This window comes from Macaca thibetana, chromosome 6 (genome assembly GCF_024542745.1).
Source record: "Macaca thibetana thibetana isolate TM-01 chromosome 6, ASM2454274v1, whole genome shotgun sequence".
In the NCBI taxonomy this organism is placed as follows: Eukaryota; Metazoa; Chordata; class Mammalia; order Primates; family Cercopithecidae; genus Macaca; species Macaca thibetana.
Window position 1 is genome coordinate 100,112,321 of NC_065583.1, and position 14,210 is coordinate 100,126,530.

At 33.9% G+C, this 14,210-nt stretch overlaps 1 protein-coding gene across 5 annotated transcripts in view; it reads left to right on the forward strand.

Annotated features, from left to right (window-relative positions):
- The window catches only part of SSBP2 (single stranded DNA binding protein 2), a 334,150-nt gene that overhangs the window by 304,839 nt on the left and 15,101 nt on the right, over positions 1-14,210 (forward strand). For all 5 annotated transcript variants that reach the window (XM_050795692.1, XM_050795693.1, XM_050795695.1 and 2 more), the window contains 5 exons: positions 1,034-1,069; positions 2,930-2,984; positions 7,113-7,183; positions 9,170-9,248; positions 12,646-12,674. In XM_050795692.1, the coding sequence (XP_050651649.1) occupies positions 1,034-1,069; positions 2,930-2,984; positions 7,113-7,183; positions 9,170-9,248; positions 12,646-12,674 (270 nt within the window). The remainder of the gene's footprint in view (positions 1-1,033; positions 1,070-2,929; positions 2,985-7,112; positions 7,184-9,169; positions 9,249-12,645; positions 12,675-14,210) is intronic.

The window sequence follows — 14,210 nt, forward strand, 5'->3', positions numbered from 1 at the left end:
GAGAAAATCATAACTTGGTTGTACTTCCTTATACTTACTTTATGGTTTCATATTATTTTTATGTTTAATTATATGGCAGGTGCTGGGAGAGAGGGTTTAGAATAGTACAAGCACTAATCTTTTCACTACTATAACGATCCTGTTCTGGCCCTGGCTGTCTGACTTCGAGTAGAGAGTAATCTATTGGTGTTCTTCAGAATAAGACAAAAATATCTGTTATAGATGTACAGCATCTTCATGCAAGTGAGTTAGTTAGCTTGTGTGAAAAAAGAAAATATTTGGATTTAACTTTCACTATTAATATACACACTCAAGGGCTTACTTTTAAACATAGGTTTTCTGGTTTTTCATTTCTTAAATTATCACAGCAATGTGGTATTAATACCATATCATCTCTAGAAAAGAGCTTGGTGAAAAGCTTGATTTGAAGAGAAAGAGGGAATTCGTTACCCACATCTGATCCCCACAAATTAATAGTCTTTGGAGACTCGTATTAACAAACTTTTTTTGCATTTATTATATTGTTTTCTAGTATCTAATTAGAAAAGGATGGAGAAGTGGTAAGGGCTGTTTATCAAGTATTGACCCATACTGCATGAATGTAGTAGCCTGAACTTGTCTTAAAAAAAAAAAAAAAAAAAAGTAAATAGCTTAGAAATTGTATGTGTAAAGACTACTGATTTGAAAAATTCTGGTTTCCCATTTTTTATGTACACAAATATATATATATATTTCTACTTACAGAATAAGTAATTAGTATCATGCAATGTGTACAACTTACCTGAAACCAATGTAACTTAAAGCAGTTATTCTGTCTAAAATCCTCTTGACTAAAATCTATCTTCTTTTGTGTGAATCCAAGTTATTATTATTCAGTTTTCCAGTACTTAAACAGACATAAATTTTTTTATCCTTTACTATGCTTTGTGATACATTTTAAAACTTGACAAAAAATCATGAAATAAATTCATTTTAGGTCAGTGTCCATATTGCTACATGAATCAAAAATTTTTTTGTCCTATTCGTGTTCCAGATACCATACTCCTCAGCATCTCCTGGGAATTATGTAGTAAGTACATTTGGGTTTGTTTGCTCGTAAGAATTGATGTTACATTTTATTTGGGCAATGAAATACTTGTCCAGATGTTAAGAAGAGGCCCTGTGTATTGGCCAAGAAGTGAACATCTTGAGTTGTTTCATCTGCCAACCTCAGTACATATGTTGATGTTCATTAGTGAAACAGTTATCAATCTGGCCAGAATTGCCCTGAGTACTGTGTTTTACTTCAGCATATGTTTCTGAAAACCAGTACAATACACTCTGTCCAATCATGAAGAGAGTAATCCCCAGTTACACAATAATATGCTTGAATTTGCAGTTCTCCAGGAGAATAATCTATACCCCCATGCAACCCTATGCGCCACACAGAGCGTCTAAGACATTAAACTTTCCCCCAATCACAAATGAATTAGACAGCAGAATAGTGACTAATAATTTAGAGGAATCATTTCATTTTTTGGTCATTCTTTGAAATTGAGAATACTTATTTTTATCATTATTACCATTTAGTACACATTAAAATTTTCCAAAAATTCATATCAATGTGAAGCCAAATTAACAAGTTTTATATGGCCTCCTGAGCTTACAAGTGACCTTTTAATCATCATCACATTATGATCCTAGCCACATCTCAAGATCAACATAGAGGAAAATATGTTATACCATTTAGAGGGAAACGCCTAACAGGGAAACAAGGATAAAATGATAACAAGGGAAATCTTTCCTACAGAAATGTTCAGAGGTGATGGCTAGCTGGAGGGGAAAAAGAGAATGCATAAGAAGGAAATCAGTGAGCATTTCACTCTCCATGGAAATAGTGTTTTATTAACATAGTGAAAAGCACACACTGCTTTGGACCTGTGAACTTAGTGTTCAGTGTTCATGTAAGCTATAAAATTAAGCAAGTCTTTCTTTGCATTTTCTATGAAATAAAAATGAAAGTAAGAAAATTTGTATAAAACCTGTTTTTTCTTAAAGTCACTAATGAATAAGGCTGATACATCATTTTATGAAATTATAGACATTTATTTAAAATAAATTTTAAGTTGTGCAAATACAGATATTATTTGAAATAATTGGCAGGTCTATAGCCATACCACCCTGAATGTGCCCAATCTCATCTGAAATAATTGGCAGGCTGTATCTGTACCTTCAGAATGAAGTTAAAATTTTGCCATTTAAAAGTTAATTTGATTGCTGTATGTAGAGCATCTGAAAAAGCCTAAAACCCATTGCCTGACTTATCTATTTTGGTTATGTGAAATTATTGAATTAACTTTAGAATTACCTAATCTCCATTTCAGTTTGATTGTGTAGCTACAGCCTCAGTAACCCACAGCATTAGTCAACTGTGCCTTTCATTTCTAATTGATGTGATAGTGGAAGGTACAGTGCTCCAGAAACATTGCAATTGATGCTGACAGAAGAAAGAAATGACATCAGTGCATTTTTTAAAAAATATGAATCAATAAGCAGATATCTTCATTTTTAAAGATATTTTCTAAGTGAATACTATTTTAGCTTTCTATAAAAACTAAAAATACATATGAATTATTTCTGTGGTATGGATTTTTAAAGGCCCTGTTGAATGGTTTCTTCTTAACCTCATTGTAACTGATATAATTAAGTCATGAATAATGAATTAATGTTACAGGCTCATTGTTTTTGGAAATTTGTCAAAACAGTCTCAACATATTTAAGCTAAATTATGTTTTGTAGAATAAATGATTGTGCATTCAAAGAAAGGAAATTATAGAGAAAATTTATTTCTGTTCTTATTTTCAAATTGGATTATTATAGATATAAGTCTAACTTCTGTTTTTTGTTATGCAATGCCTTATTTTTACTGAAATTTTGTGTAATTATTTAGGGTCCTCCAGGAGGTGGAGGGCCACCAGGAACACCCATCATGCCTAGTCCAGCAGGTATTGTAATCAAACTAGCCACATGGGTATTTGATTATTAGAATAAAATCACAGACTATAGAAATTGTGCATGAAATAAAGGTAGTAGTAGTCATGTTCTCATGATGGTTAAAGGAGTAGAGGCAGCAGGGTAGGAAGAAATACAGTGTTCTTAAATAACTATTATCCAGTTAAGCATTTAGAAAATTCTTATGGTGTGGCTGTCAGATTTAATCAGGATGAAAACTGCTAATCCGTATGAATTGCCCAAAAATGTGTCAAACTTAAAGATTTATTGAGACTGAGAAAACTATCCAAATATTCTACAATTTAGAAAATTTCTGAATAAATAAAACATTAAATACATGGATTCATTAGGTTTCAAATGCCAAATCAGAGTCACGAGATCTGTTATCCTACTAAGATGAATGAAGGATGAAGACGTACTTACAGTATTATTTACCCTATATGTCTATAAGTATTTATTAGTCAGCTAATAAATTCACTGTGTAATAATAAAAGTTTTTTATCTTCTAAACTGAAACATCAATATTTTCATAATCATTTTATATAATTAAATAGTTTTATCCTTTATTTTTGAGACTTTAACACAGACTATTAAATGTGTCTTGAGGTTGTTAACAGTAGAAGACTAAATTGGCACACCTCTCTTTGAAAGTGCTATGATAAAATGTGTCAGGAGCCATGAAAAGGTTCATACCATGTGACTCTATAATTCTAATACTAGAAATTAGACAGAGATACAACCCAAAATTTATGTAGAAGAATGTTTATTTGTTATACTCAAGAATAAAACAGTAGACACAAACTTCATGCCTAATTCAATGTTAGTGGAACTATTAAATTAATGTTTAAGGTGGAAGATGGAGTATAATAGAGCCATTATTATTATTATCAAAGAATTTGTAATGACATGGAAAAATAAAATCTCATGATTCAGCAATATAATCACAGTTTCATTTGAAACTATAACACAAATCTAGAAAGTAGAAAACAAAGAAATAGGCTAAAACTTGATCAGTTATTATTTGGGATGATTAAGTAGATGGGAAATAATAATTATAAAGTATTTTTGATTATGATGTTTTACTGTTAAACTCATATGTTTTTAACTGGCTTGTTGAAATTAAGATGGAAGCTTGAAATTCAGTATCGTTGATCATACCAATAAAAATTTTTAATTTTGAGCCCTTTTAATTTAGAAAAATCATAAACTTGATAATTAATACAAAATTTTACTTTGCTTCACTAACTCCTTGGATATTTAATGGTCTGTGTCCTGAAGGCATCTTCATTGAAAATGATACAATTCATTGAAGATAGAATTATATCACCTGATCATTTTGCCCATATTTACATTCTTACATGGTGAAGTTAATGTTTAATTTATGAAGGTAGCATGTGAATAATAAATGCTTCACTACAAGACTAAAACAGTGTTTTTGGGGCAACACTGAACATTGCAGGCAATAAATAATCTTACTACATCTTCCTTTCAAACCAGAAATTGCCACAAGTACATCTTCCTAGTCTTTTTGCGTACTCTTTTATGTGTTCATCCTGTGTCACAGTCACTCCTCTAATACTCAGCCAGCACCCCACCCACAAGAAAAGAGGTCCCAGGAGGTCCACTTTATTGTAAAGTTTTTCTGTACATAAAAAGAAGTCAGACATTTTCCAGTAAATACATACACACACACACACACACACATATACACACACACATATATATACACACACACATACATATTTTTTCTTTGTTGACACAGAGTCTCCGTCACCCAGGCTGGAGTGCAGTGGCACAGTCTCAGCTCACTGTAACCTCAGCCTCCCGGATTCAAGCGATTCTCCTGCTGCAGCCTCCCGAGTAGCTGGGATTACAGGCGTGTACCACCATACCTGGCTAATTTTTGTATTTTTAGTAGAGACAGGGTTTCACCATGTTGGCCAGGCTGGTCTGGAACTCCCAACCACAAGTGATTCACCTGCCTTGGCTTCCCAAAGTGCTGGGATTACAGGTGTGAGCCACCTCGCCCGGCCATAAATGCCAAACTTATCCCTCTCAAATTTTTTCTGTAGCAGATGAAATTATATTCTTGATTAGTCTTTAAAATGATAAATTTCTTTTCTTTCTGCATATTTAAAATATGTAACCCATCTTCCTTTCACCAAGAGTAAGGCCAATACAGTTGAAAACCCATTTGAAGATTTCCTGTGTTTAAAAAGCAATCCAAGATTTTTTTAAGTTAATCGTGTGTGTGATCCAACAGTTAAATTTAAGTTAGCAGTACTTACTGTCTTTAGTACACAAGATGAGTAAGGCATGGTCCCTTTCCTTCTCTCTGTGAGCTTATTATATCCTAGTTGGAAGCAGGAGGAAAGAATAAAGCAGTAAAATATTCCTATAATGGAAGGCAGAACTCAGTGGGAGGGGAGCATTCATGCACTTGCAACTACCAGGAAAAAAACCTCACAGAACACATCATTTGAGATAGCCCTTCAGCAGTGAGTAGAATTGCAGTGTGTAGAGACTGGGCTGTTTGGAGGAAGAAAGAACAAAATCATGAAGGTGGAAAGGTTGGTCACCTGCAGGAAAAAACCAGTAGCCTGGGTTGACAGGAATACAGCATACACAAGGATGTAAAAACAGTTAAGACCACAAAAGTAGGTTGGGACCTTCCTTAGAATAAACAAATAGGGTCAACATGAGGTGGGCACTCCAACTTTTTCAACATTATGATATATTCAAATAGAAGTAAAATACAGTATTTAGATTTATGGGTCATTGTTGACAGCCAACCAATAAATGACATGAGACCTACTCTGTAAGTAAGGCACGCTAAAATAATAAACTTATTAATGTCTAATGAGTAATCACACAGTAAAAGGAAAAGTAATTGCCACTCTATGGTTACTGCCATGAGAAAGTAAATGATACTTACCTTCTGTCTCGAATCACCACAAAAATTTTAAACACATCTTTTTCTCAAAATGGGCCTACTGGCCAGGCGCGGTGGCTCACGCCTGTAATCCCAGCACTTTGGGAGGCCAAGTTGGGCAGATCACAGGGTCAGGAGATCAAGACCCTCCTAGCTAACACAGTGAAACCCCATCTCTACTAAAAGTACAAAAAATTAGCCGGATGTGGTGGCACGCACCTGTAGTCCCAGCTACATGGGAGGCTGAGGCAAGGGTTCCCGCTTGAACCCAGGAGGCAGAGGTTGCAGTGAGCCAAGATCATGCCACTGCACTCCAGCCTGGGTGATAGAGCAAAACTCCGTCTAAAAAACAAAATAAAATAGGCCTACTGCATTATATTTAAGATAATTATATAATGTGGAAACATAGAAAACCATAATTTATCATTTATATTTTCTCAGTGTAAAATATTTAGCCTTTCACTCTAGGTTTTATATTATACAAACATGTATGCTCAGAGACTTAATTAGAATTAGCTAACAGACATGAAACATAAATTTTTTAAATACTGCACAATGTTACATATATTTATATGGATATGTAGTACAGATATTTTTACTACAATAAATCAAAAATAAAGTGAGTGAAAACATTTCATCAGAAATTGTGCTGGAAGAAGCTGGCTTTTAGTTCAAGCAAGAGAATTACATTATTCTAATTGTATACTCTAATCTTTTTCTTTTGGAATTAAGCCAGGATAGTCTACCAGTTTTCACTAATTATTAAGTAAAAAAGCTATTTTTTAAATTTGTATATAGGAAACTTAAAGAAATAAAACTGAAAAGCAACTGAATCTGAAGTTTAAGAGATATTATATATTATATATATACACATACACACACATATAATTGCTTGAAGTGAAGAAGTATCTTTTTTTAAAAGAAAAACTTTACTATAATTTTTAAAATTTCTAATATTCCTTTTACATTAATTATTGAAGTGATTATTCCTCATACCTAATTTATGGCCTCAGAATGATAATTTTGGGGTCAGCAAATGACTGGGTATTTGTTTTTAGTAATGACAATTTCAAGTGTTGCAGCTTATGTAGAGAGGTGTATGTATGCAAACCATCTTTGATCGTTACTTTGTGATGAATTGGGTATAGATTCTAAAGAAATATTTTAATTAAGTAATACTTTGTTTCAGATTCAACCAACTCTGGCGATAACATGTATACTTTAATGAATGCAGTACCTCCTGGACCTAACAGACCTAATGTAAATATGAATTTTTTTAATTTTTGGAATATATTTGAAGACTTTCAAACTCTGAGTGCATTCCATGTTCTGTATATGGTTTAAACTTTATATTTTATTATCCAGGAACTTATTAGATATTCAAAAAGTCAAATTCTTTTCTCTAAGCTGGGTTAAAAAAATAGTACACATATATAACAGAGACTTTATATCAATATAATTTAAAAGTAATTATTATACGTTAGTTTCATCTTATTTTATTGTAAATAATTAATGATATATACTACTTGAAAATGACAAGTTATATATAATCATTTATATTAACCTCATTTTTAACATCACTAAGTTTTTTCATTGTGATTTTTTTTTGTCCTGATAAACTTGAAAATAAAGGAGAAAGTTGGCTATGCTTGTTTTTTTTTAGAATATGAAATCTAGAGTTTAAATATGGAGCTAAAGCAGTTATTACAGGAAGAACTTGGGTGTTCTTAATAAAGCATTTGGTCGTGATTTTTCCACAGAAGCTCACAGGAAAACATTTTATTTATCTATAAGGCCTACATGTTTACAAAAATATTTATAACAGATTATAGTTAATACACATGTGTATATAGGGTAGCAGAAATCAAAGAAAAATCAGAAGATATATATGTTATATGCTAAACTGACCAAATATATATACCTATAGTTTTAGCGTCTTTTAAAACACTGTAGGAGCCAGATAAAAGTTCACAGTCTACTAGGCCTACCAGCACCAGTTTCTCAACCCATATCTAAACTATGCTTTTGATAAAAGCTAAATAATAGCAGTAAGTTTAAATCAATTTCTTTGACTTATATATATCTTACATCAGTGAGGCATGCATATTCCAATTTGTTTACTGAACACCAGCCTGTGTGCTTTTAGATACTCAATTTTACCAAGCAAAATTGGCATTCTCTTGGGGAATGTTATAAGTATGTGTTTTGTATTGCCCACAGTGATAGAAGGCCATTTTATTCCCACACAGAGGTGGTGAAGTACAGGGTTGCCTGCCAAAGGCAGTTATTTCTCCCTAAAAGCCTTCATGATTACTCACCACCACCGCTCCATCCACACACAGACACCATAGTCAATATTCTGCACCATACAACATCGTAGAAATGCTTTTGGCATGAGAAATTTGAAGAGAAAGTGTTTTCAGCGGGCTGTCTTACCTGTAAGTGTAAGGTAATCATAGGTAACTTGTCTTTGAACTGGGCTCCAGGTTTCCTCAGGGTTCTAGAGAGATGAGAGGAAGACTGAGTGGGCGGGCCATGGGTTCTCTATCACCAACCCCATCATAGCACACCTGTTTTGTACCAGGCTTCTAATGTAAGATTTCACCTGAAAAGAAAGGAAAGAAAAAAAGAATTCCACTACTTTAAAAAATGTTAAGCAGAATGGCCTTGGAATGTCTGAGTGTCATTGAAGTAACATGGTTGAGACTGCCAAGAAGAATTAGCTATATTCAGCAATCCCCAAGGAGTGAAATGTATTTAACCTATAAGATGAAATTATTTATTATATCCATTTAAACAAAGACAGATTGCCTGCTAAGAAAAATGTTAATGTTGTCATAATGACATTGAATTTTTCTTATTAATAAGCCAATACCCTTAACAGCTTCTTAAGAACCACCTTTGGTTTTCAATAGAAAATTTGTCAATATCATAGAGGAAAATGCTTATCTTCTAATTTGCACTGGAATTTATATAGTTTCTGAGTATATCTGAAGAAGAAAAATTTGGAGATGATTGAGGATTAAGCTAAACGTCTATATGTGGAATACAGAGAAAATGATATGAGAGAGGTGAACAGTCCAGTTAGAGAATCCACAAGGCTAAAAAACATCAAGTAAAAGATCTCCATAGCTTGAAAGTAAAAATAAGTTGTGGCAGTGTCTTGTAATGTTAAATATATTGTAAAATTGAGATAAGCCATTGTTTTCAGTGTGATTACAGTGATTTTCTTCATTTTTAAAATAGTTTCCAATGGGCCCTGGGTCAGATGGTCCCATGGGTGGATTAGGAGGAATGGAGTCACATCACATGAATGGCTCTTTAGGTAAGGCTTTTCAATTTGATGTTTAGAATAAATTCAGAAGAAAACCTTAATTCTACATAGTGGATATTACAGTTTCCAAAGTTCTTCCATAGCCAGCTACTCATTTTTAAACACTTCAACTTTTACCTCAAACAGATAGTTTAATCAACATTTTATTGGTTATAACTATAGATCACTTGAAGATCAGAAGTGTGAGAATTGTTCTAGTTCATATTCACAGTTATTTACTTTAACCTATAGAAATCTCATGTCTTACCATAAAAGGAGACATTGCTGCTATGGGCACGTGTCATGCTTGCCCAACCCAGAAGGCTGCAGTATTCTTGCAGCTGTTTTGTTGTTGTTGTTTTGTCTCGAGTTCTATGGACACAGTCTCAGAAGAACTTCAGTTCTCTCCAAAAATTTCTTAATTTTGTTTTTGAATTTTTATGTTTGCTTCCTTTTTAACATAAAATTGTTAATCATATTCTGGATAATTTGAATGATTCTCTTTTAAGAGAACACTGCCTACATTGTCTTCGTGATAAAGACCATTTCAAGTATGTGACTGACGGTTGAAAACATACTTTATAGTCCAGGCGCCATGGCTCACATCTGTAATCCCAGCACTTTGGGAGGCCGAGGCGGGCGGATCACGAGGTCAGGAGATGGAGACCATCCTGGCTAACACGATGAAACCCCATCTCTACTAAAAATACAAAAAATTAGCCAGGCACGGTGGTGAGTGCCTGTAGTCCCAGCTACTAGGGAGGCTGAGGCAAGAGAATGGCGTGAACCTGGGAGGCAGAGCTTGCAGTGAGCCGAGATCGCACCACTGCAGTCCAGCCTGGGTGACAGAGCAAGACTCTGTCTCAAAAAAATAAAAAAATAAAAAAAATTATCTGGGCAGGGTGCCGGGTGCGTGTAATCCCAGTTACTCGAGAGGCTAAGGCGGAGAATCGCTTGAACCCCGGAGGCGGAGGTTGCAGTGAGCTGAGATTGCTCCATTGCACTCCAGCCTGGGTGACAAGAGCAAAACTCCGTCTCAAGAAAGAAAAAAAAAGAAAAAGAAAACATACTTTATAAATTATGCGTTCTTACCATATGAATCTAAATAGCTGCAAGGTGAATGAAAACTCTAACACTAGTGAGAAATACAGACAAGTGTTGCAAAATTGACTGGGTCATACCACACAAGATAGTTATATTTGTTTTGCATTCACATAAGTTAAATGCAAAACAAACAAAAAACACTTTTTATGTTTGTGTATGTTTAAGTAACATGACCATAAACTAATTTAAAAGTTGACAATGGGGGTGGGAGTTATGATTTTTTTTTTTCTTTTGGAAAGGGTTCATCTTTTACATAAGTTGGAAAAAATATGTTCATGAGTAATTTAGGTTATATACAGATTTCGCTTCCCCACCTAAGGTCAGGAAATGCCTCCCTCTGATACTTGGAAAATCTTTCAATAATCAAGAAATTATTTGCAGTACACTAAGAGACTTTTGAGCTTTTAAAAATTTATACTTATTTTGCCTAGATTGCAAAGTCTTGATTTGCACTGTCCAATTGCATTAGCCACTAGCCATGTGTGACTATTTGATTTTAAATTAAGAAAATTTTAAAATTCAGTTCTTCAGTTGCACTGCCACATATCAGGTACACAGCAGCCACTTGTAGCTAATGACTACCTTAATGAACATCACAGAGAAACATTTCTATTATTGCACAAAATTCTGTTGGACAGCACCATTCTTGAATTTTATTTTCCAATTTATTGCAAAATAATTCACTTTGCAATATTGTTATTTGTAGAACTATTCACAAAAAGATATTTGGGGCCGGGTGCGGTGGCTCAAGCCTGTAATCCCAGCACTTTGGGAGGCCGAGACGGGCGGATCACGAGGTCAGGAGATCGAGACCATCCTGGCTAACACGGTGAAACTCCGTCTCTACTAAAAAATACAAAAAACTAGCCGGGCGAGGTGGCGGGCACCTGTAGTCCCAGCTACTCGGGAGGCTGAGGCAGGAGAATGGTGGGAACCCGGGAGGCGGAGCTTGCAGTGAGCTGAGATCCAGCCACAGCACTCTAGCCTGGGCGACAGAGCGAGACTCAGTCTCAAAAACAAACAAAAAAAAAGATACTTGGTATAGTTAAAAGGCTCTCATTATCATAGTCACCAGAATATAATTTTCAGAAGATTTTTACCTATGCTTGGCAACTGGCTCATTGCTTTCTATAATGAACATTACTGTACATATTATATATACACATATATATATGATTGCATATATGCATTCAGTATTTAATCATTTATTATGCCTGTTTATTTGCAACTTAGGTTAATAAGGGCTAGCTTTATTAGTAATGCTGACTGATACTATGCCACTAAAATGTTATATTATTTTTATGCTAGGAAAATTGTCAGAAGTAAAATTGTTTAAAGTAAAGTTAATATTGTGGAAAAGATCTGATTATTGTTCTGTTAGTTAATGTACGATTCTGTTTCTTTTTTTTTTTTTTTTTTTTTTGGAGACAGTCTCATTCTGTCACGTACACTGGAGTGCAGTGGCGTGATCTCGGCTCACTGCAACTTCTGCCTCCCAGGTTCAAATGAATTTGCCGCCTCAACCTCCCAAGTAGCTGGGACTACTACAGGGGCCCGCCACCATGCCCAGCTAATTTTTGTGTTTTTAGTAGAGGTGGGGTTTCCCCATGTTTGGCCAGGGTCGTCTCGAACTCCGGACCTCAAATGATCCACCCACGTTGGCCTCCCAAAGTGCTAGGATTACATACCTGAGCCACTGTGCCCGGTCTCTTTTTCTTACATAAGAAAAGAAATTAATATTGATTGTTTATTTCTTCCAAGGATCAAAATAAAAATATAATATTTAAAGACATTTTTAATTTTGAAGAATTGTCATGAATATTCATTGCTATCAACTTTTTAATATTAATACTTAGCTTTTGGTTATTATAGTAAAGTATGGTTTAAAATATTGTCAAACATTGTTGCAAGTGTTCATTTTATATTTTATCAGATTTACAGCATCATTTTCAAAAAATATATGTAGATATCTATATGTTATATATACATTTTATATTTTTAATTGGGTAGGGTATATAAATGGTCTTTCTAAAATTTCACATTCAGGAATCTATGATAACAACAGTTTTCTTCATGCTTCCATAAAAAAAATGATTGGGAACTAAGGAAAGAACTCCTTGCATTTTCCATCAGATGGTACTGATTCACTATACTGTGTAAAAGAAGAGGAATTTTTTCAGATTTAAAAACTCAGGAACTATACACTGGAAAATATAATATACTTCACTTATTTAAATTAAAGGAGTGTTTAATTTATAAATGAAATCTTACCTAATAAAGGCTTTATTTTTATATTTTGTTTCAGGCTCAGGAGATATGGACAGTATTTCCAAGGTGAGTGCTGTGTATTCTGTGTTGTTTTTAATCAGAATTTTGTCCTTGAACAATAGTTTGAAAGTAGAAGACCAGGTATAATTAATTGGAAGTTAAGAATACTAATGCATATTATCTGCAGGAAAGGGTAAAATAAGTCTTTTAAGAATGTTTCTAAATATGCTAAGATTAATTAACAGGACATACTATACATTATTAATTGACACCCAAGTAATAACAAATTTAATCACATTAAGATGTTACTTATTTGTAAAGCAAACTTACAGAATTTAGATAATCTTTTGAAAATGTAAAGATGTCTAAAGAAATGTGAGGAGAGATAAATTTGAAAAAGTGGTAATTATATATCATGAGGGCATTGCATTTACATATCCAATTCATCTTGCAAACCTTCATTAGAAAATGCTGATTTCCACAATAATTGTTCTAGTTCCCAAAATAGAGTAAGAAAGTGATTAGAGGAAAATTATATTAGTACAAGCAGGAAAGTGAGCCTTCCATTAGTATGTGTTTGCATTTTCCCTCTTTCAATAGTTTGAGTATCTAAAGTGAATCCTTTACTAAAATGTCTTATATTTTGGAAGAATAGTATCTAAATACTATTTAGGTCATGATGAATTTAAAATAGTTCTCAGTGAGTCAAATATATCTAGAATTACTGATGAGAACTAATTATTCGCTACCACCAGAATGACTCTCTTAGAAGTCTGTTCTATATCAATAAATAGAGAAATTCATTAAGGGATGACTTTATATTTATGTATAATAATGTAAAATTCCTGCTGCCAAGAAAAATAAAATAAGATTGATTGAGCTAAAAAACATTTTAAATTAAGACTTCAAGTTTTAAAAAATATTTAATTGGAATTCTGGCATTATAACTCTGTTGCCTGGCTGCTTTGCCTCACAAGCTCCACATGTATTTTGGATGTCTATGTTTAGAAACAATCATGTTTAGAAAAAATCAGAAAGGTCTTTTTCTTTTCTAAAAATAGATAAATATTTATAATGAGTACTAGCTTACCTCTGTGAGAAATGGTATTTATGGAGCCGGTTTTCAAAACAAAATTCCCTATGTAACTTTATTAGAGCCTTCTCTCTGGACCTTTGCAAGTCAGATTACCATGAATGTGTTGGCTCTCAGATACTTCTTTTATTTATTTTTTTATTTTTATTTTATTTTATTTTATTTTGAGGAGTCTTGCTCTGTTGCCCACGCTAGAGTGCAGTGGTGCAATCTAGGCTCACTGCAACCTCCCCTTTCTAGGTTCAAGCAATTCTCCTGTCTCAGCCTCCTGAGTAGCTGGGATTAAAGGCTCATACCACCAAGCCCAGCTAATTTTCGTATTTTTAGTAGAGATGGTGTTTCACCATGTTGGTCAGGCTGGTCTCGAACTCCTGACCTCAGGTACTCTACCCGTCTCGGCCTCCCAAAAGTGCTGGAATTACAGGCGTGACCCACTGCACCCAGCATCTCAGGTATTTCTAACAATTTAATTAGCCGAATTGTGCTTTGTGGTCACCAGTGAAATTTCT